We start from the raw sequence: 13,536 nt of genomic DNA on the forward strand, positions 1-13,536 counted from the left end.
ATTTTTGGTCGGAAATAAATATGTGTGTAGTTACATATTGTTTGTTGATTCATAAATTATCAAAGATATTTTTGGAGCCATCTTAATTGTATTAAATTGTCTAAAAAAAATTCGATTGTTTTGATGATAGATTCATCTTATAAAATCAACAAATAAATCATATGTTTTGGTGTTATTTCTAGTGAGATAACATACTCAATTTAATTTGTTTTTATGACGTACAAGAAGGAAGAAAGCGTCATTTGATCTTTAGGGGTTTGGGTTCTCTCCTTCCATCTTTTCTCTCCATTTCTCTCCTTCACTAATTTCTCTCTATCTCTCTCTTATATTTCATCTCTCTTCTTTAATTTATTATTTTTTATTATTTTTCTCTTTCATTTTACACTTATTTGAGTGAAGGAGAAGAAATGAGGGAAGGAGAGGATCCAAACTAGACCTTTAGAGAGGTGTCATAATTTGTTGAAATATACTAATAAATCTCCCAAAGTAATTATGATTGATTGAGAGAACTTTTTAAAAAATTTCCCCCCTCACCCCCAGAATGACTGATATATGTAAATATTTTTTTTCGATAAAACACCTCTTATATTACGAGAGCGGCGCAACCACCGAATTGATACAAGAAGGACTGGAATACAAATTAGGGATACACCCAATCCAAGTTTTGTTGCCTAGAGTTCTGCCAACACCCACCATATGATGAGCATCCACATTACCTCTCCTACCTATGAAAGAAACAGAAACATTCCTAAAACAAGTAATCAAATGTTTACAATCAGCCACAATTGGATCTAAATCAGCAATATAATTCAGTCCATAAATACTATCTATGACATTCAGCGCATCAGATTGGAGCACTGCATTATCCAAGTGTATGGCTTGCATCAACGAGAGCGCCCACCTAATGGCCATAGCTTCAGCAACATTCGGGTTCACCAGCACTTGTTCACGTCTGCAGGCAGACATAACCACACCATTGCCATCAGGTTTCACCACACATCCCATGGCCATAACACCATTATCATAGCACCCTGCATCAACCTGAACAATAGTCACTCCCCCCGCAGGACTGTGGTAGTCAGCTTCATCCGTAGCCATCTTCTTCTTGGCAAGATCTGGATTCGCATAATTGAATTCCTTGATGACTTCTACTGTATCCATGGCTACTTTGGCAGGATCCTCAAGCGTCCTATTGAACACACAGTTATTACGGACATTCCATACTTTCCACATGGAAGTTATCTGCAGCTGAGTTACCAACATGTTTCCACCCCGCAGAATCATGCCTATCCAGTCTATTATCTCCACGTTACTAGGGAGTCTAAATCCCAGCGACGGGGAAAAGCACATTCTTCTTGTGAATTCACAGTTTAAAAACAAATGGTGTGCACTTTCAGCTTCATGTTGACAAAGGGGGCAAGAGGGGTCCAGAACAATACCTTTTTTCTGGAGATTACTACGAGTGGGAAGAATATTCTTTGCTAGACGCCAGACGAAGTTGCGAATCTTTGCCGGAACAGGGAGCTTCCAGAGTAATTTCCAGAAATCATTCCTTTGGGATCCCGAGTGACTTGCATCATTGCTTCTTCTGTCTCCACCCAGCACGTGATACGCACTTTTAACTGAGTACTCACCATTAGCCTCAAAATGCCAAACTCTTTTATCTTCCAAGCACCTTCTGGAAACCGGTATGTTGGCGACACTACGGGCGTCATGAGGATCAAACAGAATACTCAAAGCTTGCCTGTCCCAGCATCCCAAGTCATGGTCAATGAGAGAAGAAACATACAGGCCCGTGTCCACATTCTCCTGCCGGATTAGCGGTTTAAACGTTGGACTCGAGGGAATCCAGGGATCCTGCCAAACTCTCACCTGTGATCCATTACCAATCCTCCATCTTAGCCCTCTGCTGACCACTTCCCTCGCACTTAAAATACTTCTCCAAGCGTAGCTCGGAGAGAAACCCAGAGTAGCCTCCATAAGATCACCACGTGGGAAATATTTTCCTTTGAAAACTTTGACAAACAGAGAATTCTCACCTTTGAGCAGCCTCCAAAATTGCTTACCAAGCAGGCTAATATTAAAATCGCTAATGCCACGGAACCCCATACCTCCCCTACCCTTTGCTATGGACAGCCTATCCCAACTCATCCAATGGACTTTGCTTGTGCCATTGTTAGATCCCCACCAAAACTTCGCAAGCATGGATTCGATCTCCTTACACACCCCTTCAGGAAGTTTATATGTAAATATTGAGAATTAGTTAGCAGTGTAATACAACTGCAACGTACAAAGATACAAGCATCATTGTAAGAGAACGCATATTAAATAAAAAGTGTTATAGTCACAATTAGTTGAAAATATTTCTATAAATGTTTTTCACTTAATGGATAATAAAGAAGGTCGAATGGATGGATGTGGTATGGATAAGTCCAAATGTGGTTGCTTAAGACATCATATAAATTATTGTGTGCATGTATAGGTTGTTGCACGATAAACCCATGTGTTTGGACAAAATTCACACTCACTGGAATAGGTTGCAATTCAATGATGGTAATGAAAACTTAGAGGAAGTTCATCTAGATATATATTGTCTAATAATGAGAAGTTATTATAATGTGTCCATTGTCGTTTAAGGTATATATAATTCAGTTTTTGCTGTTAGTTTTGTTTCTTGTGTAATTCATATTCTACAAACAAAACTGCATTTTAGAATTTAAATTTCAATAGTACCATAACTAATAATCATACCATAACTAGTAATCTCATTTATTTGTTCATATATCATAATACATGTTTGTGAATTACAGGCTAGATTTAAACTTAATGACTTTGGTATGAGGATACATATAAAAAAGAAAATTTCTTTGGCCACCTCCCTATGGGGTCACCCCCAGCGAAAATTCCAAAATACCCCTGCTTCGGAAGTTCATTTCCGAAAGCGTCTTTTTATGAAAAAATTGACTTATTTCGGAAGTTCATTTCCGAAAACATTATTTCGGAAGTTCACTTCCGAAATACTGCGATTTCTGCAGATTTATCAAAACACTCCCCCTCCCCCAATCATTTACCCTAAATCAAAACAAAAAGTGGCAAAGGCGAAAATTTGTGCAAACAGAATTCCAAAGCTGCATCAAGGCTCCAATCACACTGCTAAACAACATTCAAAAGCCCTCAATCCTAACACTTTGTAAGTTTTGAAATTTTTAGATCTATTATTCAAATGCATGTTATTTAGGGTTTTAATTGCATAAATGATATATGGTTAGGTTGTTTAGAAGCATTTTGATTTGGTTTGAAGTTTGGTTTAGGGGTCTGCCATGGAAGTTGCAGAAAACTCCATCGCAGGGGTGTTTCGGAAGTTCATTTCCGAAAACACCTCCATCCCAGTTTTCGAAAATGAACTTCCGAAATGTATCAGAAGTTCAAATTTTTTTGTTTTTTATTTTGTCTATGCATATTAATCGTTTTCAATTGTGTACAGGAACATGTCAGGCAACTAACCAACACGCAGGACTGCGTCTTCTAAAGAGGGCGCTAAGGGAAGAAAGGGTTCTTCAAAGAAGGAGGTGAAAGAGGTGAAGGAGGTGAAGGAGGTGAAGGAGAAGAAGAAGCTTTTGACTGGTTCTGCTTCTCGTCCCCTGGGGGTCCATGGCTCGGACGTGCAGGCTCAGCCTTCAGGCGTGATTAACGCTGATGGCATGGTTCTGATACTGAGTGGGATGAGGATTGGTATAATTATCTTCATTCGGAGGAGTTCGCTCGTCGGGAAGAATAACGTGTTTTTATTTTGTTTGATGTGTATTTTGTAACGCTCGTCGGCCAGAATAACATGTTTTTGTTTTGTTTGACGTGTTTTGTTTTGTTTTGTTCTGATTTCGGATTGTATCGCACAGTGTTTTTGTATTGGATTTATCATGTTAGTTTTTGGAAGTGGTAACCGGGGTCGGAACATATGACGGAGGAGGTGGATGTTCGGAGGAAGAAGAACCGGAGGTACGTCCACCGCGAGACAAAGGAGCCAATCAATGTAAGCTATAGTTTATCATTATCATCTGGGGACGTCATTTCAAAAAATCAAGATTAAAAATAATAAGATTTTTTCCCCAATTTTTTGTAATGACGTCCCCTGATGATAATGATAAACTATAGCTTACATTGATTGGCTCCTTTGTCTCGCGGTGGACGTACCTCCGGTTCTTCTTCCTCCGGACATCCACCTCCTCCGTCATATGTTCCGGCCCCGGTTACACCTTCTCCGTCATTTGTTACTTATAGTAGTACGTATTTTTATTAAAAGAATAAAAAAACCTTTTGAAATTTGGAAGCCTTTTTTTCTCCCCACCACTCTCTCATCCCCACCTACCCGTGTTCAACAATATGTAACTTTAATTTTATGTAATATTATCGTTGTAATCTTCACCCGATTAAATAAAGCGAATTGTTGTTGTTTTTCATTTTATTCTGTCCAGACATATTTTCGGAGGTTCATTTCCGAATTCTCCAAGGGGGGTGCGTTCGGAGATGAACTTCCGAAACACCACATTTTCTGAAAAGTAACTTTATTTCGGAGATGCATCTCCGAAATCAATATTTTATATTAAAAAAAACACGTTTTCGGAGATACATTTCCGAAAACACATTTTTTAAGAAAAAAAGTACAGTTTCGAAAATGAACTTCCGAAACAAAGGGTATTGTGGTAAATTCATCAGGGGTGGGCAAGAAGGTTAGGAGGTGGGTGAAGAAATTTTCATAAAAAAAGCACTTTAATCAGTTTTTTTTATCTATAAACAACTTTTTTGTGTCCACCTATAAATAAGGCTTAGGAACTTTACAAATAAAAAAAAAAATTTCTAATCATCTAAGAATACACATAATGTGAATTATAATTACATATCTTTCAAAATCAATTTCTTTTTCTTCTCAAATATTCATAAACTTTATAAGAATGATTCTAACAAAAATCCACAAATTAAACTAAACAAGCAAATATTTTTATTTTTAAATTTTCATTTTCATTTTTCTAATAAAACTGTATTAAAAAGCCTCAAATTTCTAATACGGCATTTAAATTGATGACGAGAAAATGAGTTGTTAAGTGAAAAATGAAAAATCCAGCTAGTATTCAAGAGAGCAAAAATGTACTAGTAGTACTTACACATTACTTATGAGACAGGTTATCCGTCTGAGTACAACAACATACGGTCCAAAGACGCGCGTGAGAGAAAATGCTACGACATCAATGACACTAATCTTCATTTCATAGTACTAGCAACACACGTGTTTGTCTAAGAAGCAACTATTTGACTCTTTTGACCTTACGTGGCTACCGCCCACAACCTGTCTCCAACGGTTTTCTGTGGTTGCAGACTCTATGGGTAGCCCACGTGATCTACATTCGGGCCCAACTGACCTGGATGGACCCACCTCATAAATTATTTATGAAAATGATGATACAAGATACAATGTCGATAGGTGATTTATTAATTCATATTATCAGCTGCATGGTTTTATATATTCATCACATGTTTATAACTTTGTCAAATAAAACATTGTATACCAAAGTTCGTATACGGTCAAGGAAAATTATTCTGGTCGTACTAGCATATAGAAAATGGTTAGTTAATTAATTTATATGCATATGTGAACCATGTTTATTGAGTGTTCACATGAGACATCTTGTATTCAAGAATGATCGATGCATATGCAAATGAAGATTAATTAAACTATTGTATATTTTGATTAACGAATTTTTTAAGGAAAAAACTAAGATCATGTCCCTTATATGCTTGTGGTGTTGTTGTCTAGTCATATTATCTTTTTGTGTTGACGGGGACACCAAAGTTTTGATACTTTGCGAATATTAAAAAAACTCCTGTTGTGACAAGGAGTTTCTTGGTACGACACTTATCTTTAATATGCACATGAAACAAGAAAGTTCGATATAATCAATTCAATTTAGTAGTACATTTTAGAAAGAGGATGTCTTTCAAAAAGGAATATCACCAAACGTGAAATCTAGGAGTAATGATCCGCTCCATTTTTTATCCTCTATTTCTTTTTTATTATAATTGTTTTTTTTTGTATATATTACACATATTTCTAAGATATGTGACATATATTTATTATTTATTTAATTTTTTTTTAAGTATAGATTCTAATTTTAAAATTATTCTTTCCTCTTTCTTATTTTTATTTGTCTTAAATTATTTATCTTTTTAGAATATTAACTATAGTATTTATTATTTTTTGACTAACTTACACTTATTTATTGTGTTTTAAATCATATTTACTCTACTATTTATTATTAATAAAATTATTTTAATAAATATATTTATTTTATCATTGAAATCAACACAATTAATCATTATTTTAAAAAAAATATGAAAATTTTTAAAAAAAAAACTTATTGTAAGATGGAGGTGTAGTATTAGATTTCGTTAATTAATTATTTTAAATAAGTTTTCATCAATAATTAAAAAAAATTGAGTTTAATTTTTAAATATATATATTTTTCTTTATTTCTTATTGAAATTGTAATTTAAAAGAAATTCTTCATTCATTTTGTTTTCTGAAGGTGAGTTTGTTTTAAGGTTACAAAAAATATTCTCAGCAATATGATCATGAGAATTTAATATTCTTATGTTTGATTCAAGTTTAAACAAATTATTCTAAAGAAATTTTTATTCTAATGAATCTACACATAATTCTTTTATTTTTATCCCAAAGTTTAAAGGGGGAGAATATAACATTTCTATGAGAATAAGTTCAACCAACTATAATTTTCCACTACTAATCACATTTTCTTTTATTTTCATTTTCATTTGTAATTTTTAATTAAAATTTTTTACAATTATTCTTAAGAAACATTAATTTCTACCAAACACATAAGTAGAAATAATATTTATATGAATAATAATCCTGTAAATACTATTCAAAGGAATATAATTTAAAACCTTGAAACAAACACACCCTTAGTTAACCAAGATTGATTACATAAGTTCTACTAATTTAATTGTATTATTCATAACAAACTTCTAACAACCACTATTTCTAATTAATTTCCTAATACAATGGTCAACAATAGTCAAAGACATTGTATATTCCTAATACTCCCCCACAAATTCAGTGTTGTGAAAGTATTACCACGAGCTTGTTCTTTAAGTTTTGAAAGGTTGCAGTTGACAATGGCTTTATTCATTCGTGACATATGATCAATGAGCCCTTAAAGTTTAGTTGAGTGATCTGAAAAAAAGTCTCTCCCTAAACTTCAAACTTATGAAGTTATTCAACAAAAACAATTTATTATTTTCTGATTTAGAGACATACAAGAACTATATCTTCTCCCACAAATTTTTTGCATATGTCTCATTAGCAATATGAGTATAAACATTATCTTCTACATATTTTTGATTAAAACCACATAATTGCAAATGTTCAAACTTACATTCTTCATCATATACAGAATCTGACTTTGTGGAACTTAGCACCGGTAAGTGCAAGTTCTTCATAAATAATAAGTATTTCATCTTGCCCTTTCACAAATGGTAATTAGAACCATTCAAAAACACCATCTTCATATTTGTATTTGACTCCATTATTCAAACAGGTAAAATAGCCCTCAACCAAGAGCTCTATAGCACTCTGATGGGAACTCACAAGGAACATCCATATTGGTTCAAGAGTAATACACGAGTGAGAGAGACACCACATATTCACCCAAAACCTTAAAATTTTAGGTGAATATGTTGTGTCTCTTTCACTTGTGTGTTGCTCTTAACGCAATATGGATGCTCCTCATGATCACCTAGCATAACAAACTAAAAAAGTTTAAACCATTAATAGATGTGGCATGCCTTAGTGACAAGAATATTTTGAAGTTGTTATGAAATATCACATATTAGAATTAGTCTCAGATGAATATATTTGACCATAATCAAAATCAATTGTAATAAGAGCATGGACAACAATAAAAATTGGACGATCAACTCTTAAAGTTTTTGTTATATCTACTCTCAACAATTTAGGACATTGTGTTTTTCAATGACTATTCCCCTTTCAAAAAGCAAATTCATCTTTGGTGATCTCAACTTTTCCCAGAGGTTTTACTTTGTGAATAGGAGCAGTGAAAATAGATGATGGAGTGAAAACACTTTTTTTTAATCTAAAATCGGATTGAAGTGGAACTTTAGTTATATTTTTTTCTTGTTAATAGTTTATTAATAAAATAGAATCGATGCTACAAAGAGGAATGCATTGTGGAACTTCCAAAAAGACCCTCAAAATCATCTTAAAGTGTCATCTACAATATAAGAAAGTTAAATGTTCTGGAAAAGACCGAACCGCCCCTTTGCTTTGTTAGTGCACCACGTGGCTGGCTTCTTTGCAATCCTTTGCTTCTTACTTTGCCTATCCTACGAGTTGCGACTTACAACGTCTCATTTCTCTGCTTTTTGTAAAATTTGATTTCTAGAACAAACTCAAATCTTTTCCAATTGCTATCTTTCTTGAAAACCCAACTATATTGTTTCCTTTACTCAACATGTCTTATCATTTCGTTACCTAAAATCTCAAACAACTCTCTTTCATCTTCATCGGTAATATCTTCATCTTTATAGGTTGGAGTTAGGGTTTGGAACTATGATGAATGTGGAAGGTTGGTTAGGGTTATCAGAGAGATTTATAGGTTTGGTTGAAGGAAAAACACAGTTGGATTTATGGGTTTGCGATATTTTTTTACACGCCTGGATTTATGGGTTTACGTTCTTCATTTTCTGTTTATATTAATTGGTATTTTATTTGTGCATATTTTAAGGTTCCTTCCTCTTTCAATTTAAAGGTACACAAAAAGACAGATCCACAACCATGGGATAGGGTAAGTTAAATCGGTATTGATTGCTTTTAATTTCAAGTTTAAACTATGAAATTTTATATGTTAATTGTTTTGTTTGAAGCTTGCAGGTTGTTTGGCCAATATTATGACTTTATTGATGATAAAAACAGTGAGGAAACATGTGTGTTGTTATTGATGCTAATAGAAAGCAGGTATGTTGTTATTGTTATAATTTATAAAGTCTGTTGGCTGGAATAATGGGGGAAGTTGAAATTGAAATAAGTGATTGCTTCTATGAATACAGATCCATAATGTTGAAAATGCTGTTGGTTTTTAATCTCTTAGTTTTTGTGTTGTCAGCTGCTGTAAAAAAATTTCCATATGCGATTTTAGAGCGCCTGAACCATGGTATGCAGTGGTTATGAGAATTTATAACTCAAGCTATGGAATAGTTGTCATGACAAAACATGGAATAGTTAATTAAAGTAGCTCTGTTATGGATTATCGATATTGTCGCTAATGATTCTTAAACTAATAGGATGGGAGAATGCCAAATTCTAATATCTAAACTTTAACACAAAAATTTGGTGAGATTGTTGGGATGTGTTTTAGAAGGAGATGGTGAAGCTGTTGAGTGAAGCTGTTGATACGACTAATTCGAACTTGGCATACACAGCTTCAGATGCTTAGATGTGAGCAATTTAAAAGCTGGTTTTTATGCCATTGTGAGGGATAAGAATATCTTGATCCACAGTTACAGGATAAGTAAAGCTATTCTCAACTATTCTTTGGAAACAGATAAAAGAGCTTATTACCTACTCTGCCTGTTTTTGTCTTGAAAATTATAGAAATAGAAATTAGAAACACATTAAGAAATTTCATTTTTCCTATTGGTTTGATTGGTTGAGTTTCATGGTTATTACTTGGTTTGATTGGTTGAGTTTCATGGTTTGGAAGGTTTTGTTCAGGTAGCATGCTTGATGCTCCATGTATTTCACATATATATCCATTTTTTTGTGGCTTCAATTTTCCTGTAAGTTACCATACTACCGACGTCACGAAAGGGAGCTGCATTTTTGGTGGCATGTAAATGTTATATTTATTCTGCACAACTTCTAACAAAGTAACCAAATCCATGTCGTTACCCGTAATCGAGAGCTTGATGCCTGGAAGTAAACCTTACAAGAACATCAAACCAATGTCATTTGTAATGGAGAACCTATGCTAAATGACATGCCATTGAAAGTTTATGATAACAAGCTCAAACTTTTTATTAATTTTGGCACTGCTATCACAGCCATGGACATCCCGGAGATTCCACATCACAGCTTCAATTTCAAGCCATTTAGAGATTTCTTAAATGGGGATTTTGAAGTCGACCGCTTATATGGTAATTTCTATTAGCATACTCACTCCTAAAATCCCTGTTATTTTCAATCATAATTTCACGTTTTGATATTTTATTATGCAGATATGATTGGTGTTATCCACCAAATTCACAGGACCCAAGTTGTTGGAGCTGGCTAAAAGGCTTGCATCAAACTTACATTATACGATGAAAGGTTTATTACAATTCATTTCCACTTCTTCATAAACTAATTTTGATACTAATAAGTGTTGATATTTTGTTTACATGGCTGATGGTTCTCATTGAGGTTTATAATTCAAATGCTCACAATTTCGTCAAATTATTACGTAGCTAACTCTTATTGTTGATCTTTAATTATACTATCCTGCTACAAAATTCCCTTAAATAAGTGAAGACGATGATGATTTGTATGGCGATTTTGATATGGTTGGCACTAGACTTTCCGCATTTACATTCTCTTCAAATCAGAAGAAAAAACAAGTTTTAGTTTCTTTGACTTATCGCATTAACATTAAAGTTAAGTGACTTCATCGACTTTTCGCATTGCAGGAATGATGTGGTTATGAAAGCAACCATTGGAGTTCTTGGAGATATAACTGATACATTTGGAAGCAATGCCGATTCTTTAATTGATGTTGAAACTATTTGTAAGATATTGAAACTGACACTAAATATCTTATGTTGAAAGATTTTGAGATAAAATCTCACAATGACAATGATTCAAAACCTTTTTGCTACTATAGGACCTAATAAAGAGAATCCTCTGACACTGTTACAAGCATGACACAATGATTGCCTCCTTAACGACTCAAATGCTGGCCACAGGTTAAAGTTGATAGAGAAGGAAGAATATGAAATGATGACACATTTTTATTTGGGTTTCTTCCTAAGCATTGCCACACAATTGATACACATTTGCTGTTAGAGAAATAGTATGATAATCCTGGATATCTTCAAGAATCGTGTTTGTTCACTTTCCGAACAAAGTATTTCGACCCTATTCTTGTCTGGGTTCACGAAATCTTTGCGGGGATAATTCTTGAAGAACAATCTGTTTCTGACAATAGAGAACAGATCAGAATGTAGAGAGGAAGTATGTAATTTCGTGTACCAAATCGATACCAAAAGACTCCTTATATAGGAGACCAATAATAGAAACGAACAGACACACCTTTTCGGAAAAACAGTTATGTCTGTTGGAAACGGGTGCAACTATTCAAACGAGTTGTTATGTCTGTTGGGAAAGGGTGCAACTATTCAGCGGGACCTGTTGAATGCAGTATAGGGCAAGCAACAAAAAAGATTTGGAAATATTGATCCGGGAATTATCGTCCTCAGAGATGGAGAGATGCCATTCAACAGTTTCTACGGTTTCGAACTTTGGATTGAATGAGCAAAAAGTAAACAAAGATATAGACAGGAAAAGAATAAACACATTCTTAGAAGAGAAATAACTTATCAGGAATGTAAATATATTCACTCTTCACAAACACACACTTACCAACCCGTTATACTCAACCTACGATACTCATCTATGTCATCACGTATCTCTCACATAAGCGTCCATCTCTGTAGCAAAAACGAGATCATCTCACAACTAAGGTTATCTCTAACGCGAAGTCGCGAGAACATCCGTATTCTCGCGTCGGCGATCTCTCGCACGCCGCTCAAACACGAAAGCATTAAGTAAAGATACCCACAGTGAATGCTAGCTCTAAATCTATCTCTAGAGTTCAGAACCAACAGATTATCATCCTAGATAAGGATTCAAGAAGTTTATCTCTAAAGCAACCCAAATCCCCAGCATAGAGCAAAAATCCAGAACAACATCAACACAGATTTGTAAAGCAAGTTAAACATAACATTATAATCGGTAAATATACATAAGATTCAAGTAAATATACAAACAAAACCCAACCAAAGAGAAATACACAAAGAAGAAGAGAAATGAACCGAAAATCTCCCGGTTTGTCAGCTCTGTTCGATGCTCAATCCACCTCCGATCATCCAAATGCAGCCTCCGAAGTTGTTTTCTAATCTAATCTAACCTAGAAATGAAGGTTGATGGAGTTGGGAACAAATACCCCAACCCATAACCTAAAAATGTGATTTTTACCCCTATTTAACGAGCTGATATCTGTCATGGTCGCTCAGCGGAGGTACTCCGGCTTAGCGGCTGACAGCAAAAGTGAAATCTTGTTTTCGCCATAACTTGAGAACCGTAACTCCGAATTGCGCCCGGTTCGAAGCGTTGGAAAGCTTATTCAATGCTCTATCCAATAATGAATGAATGGAAACCAAAATGATGATTTTGGTCATCCTTATTTTGAGCCTATGGAAGTCCGCTTGATGGTGGCTAAGCGGGCTTTCACCAAAACTGCGAAATCGAAGCCGTGCCTTTGACACTTTATTCCTCAAGGCTCAAATAAGCATGAATACCTATAAAAACAAAGGAAAAACTATCAAATGGTATAAAAGTATATGAAAATATAACTATTCACAAAGTATACGTATTTATACACAAAACGGGGAATTATTCAAACGATATTAACAAAAGTATCGATAAGTGCCACTATTTACATACACAAAATAAGTACATTTTGGCACTTATCAAACTCTCCCCAACTTGAAACTTTGTTTGTCCTCAAACAATGTCAAATAAATCAAAGAATTGAAAGTAATAAACCAAAGAATTGTGAATCAACCAGTTCAGAAAACCAAAAACAAATGTATGGCTCAATACAAAAACGTATAAACAAAGTAAATTCTTACCACTATCCTACAACGACAACATGTAAACGAAACGAATCCTAAGTACAAAAATCATTTAAAACATTCTAAATCAATACATGCTCATATCATGAATCACACCTAGCAAAAATTCATCAATGGATGAAGAACACACAAAGGTGAGGGACTTTTAACACTCATCCAACAATCTTGCAAACAAAAGATTAAATTATGCATTCATCCAAAAATCACATTGAAGATACAAAAGCAAGAATCACAAGGACTTTTCAATAATGTAATGTGGCTTGGTTAACAAATAAGGGATATGTCCTAAGGCTAATCGAAACAAAAACTTGCCTAAACCTAAGGGAGTGATCAATCCACCAAAGATTCAAACAACAAGACCTCGATTAAACTTCTTCCTTAACCACAAGTTTCTCAAACCAATCACAATACTTATTAACACAATTATTCACTTCTCTTTTCTTTTTTCAAAACTTTTTTGCTTTTTTCTTTTCTTTTCACTTTTTTTTCTTTTTCTTTCTTTTCAACCTCATAGCAACAACCACATAAGTAGCAATCATTTCTCCCCAACTTGAATTC

The 13,536-nt window shown here is 34.3% G+C and overlaps 1 protein-coding gene and 1 long non-coding RNA gene across 3 annotated transcripts; one reads left to right on the forward strand and one right to left on the reverse strand.

The window, feature by feature from the left end:
• Nucleotides 1-588: 588 nt before the first annotated feature.
• On the reverse strand, nt 589-2,205 carry LOC131651151 (uncharacterized). Its single transcript, XM_058920821.1, has one exon. It carries the CDS (start codon nt 2,203-2,205, stop codon nt 589-591), a length of 1,617 nt encoding a protein of 538 aa, XP_058776804.1.
• A 7,412-nt stretch (nt 2,206-9,617) lies between these two features.
• On the forward strand, nt 9,618-11,116 carry LOC131648036 (uncharacterized). 2 transcript variants are annotated; one of them, XR_009298030.1, is made up of 4 exons: nt 9,618-10,224; nt 10,306-10,396; nt 10,753-10,850; nt 10,947-11,116. It is a non-coding gene; the product is annotated as an uncharacterized LOC131648036 (long non-coding RNA). The 2 variants fall into 2 exon arrangements; XR_009298029.1 differs by having other exon boundaries at nt 10,753-11,116.
• The last annotated feature ends 2,420 nt before the right edge of the window (nt 11,117-13,536 follow it).

This window comes from Vicia villosa, linkage group LG2, assembly GCF_029867415.1.
Source record: "Vicia villosa cultivar HV-30 ecotype Madison, WI linkage group LG2, Vvil1.0, whole genome shotgun sequence".
Taxonomy (NCBI): domain Eukaryota; kingdom Viridiplantae; phylum Streptophyta; class Magnoliopsida; order Fabales; family Fabaceae; genus Vicia; species Vicia villosa.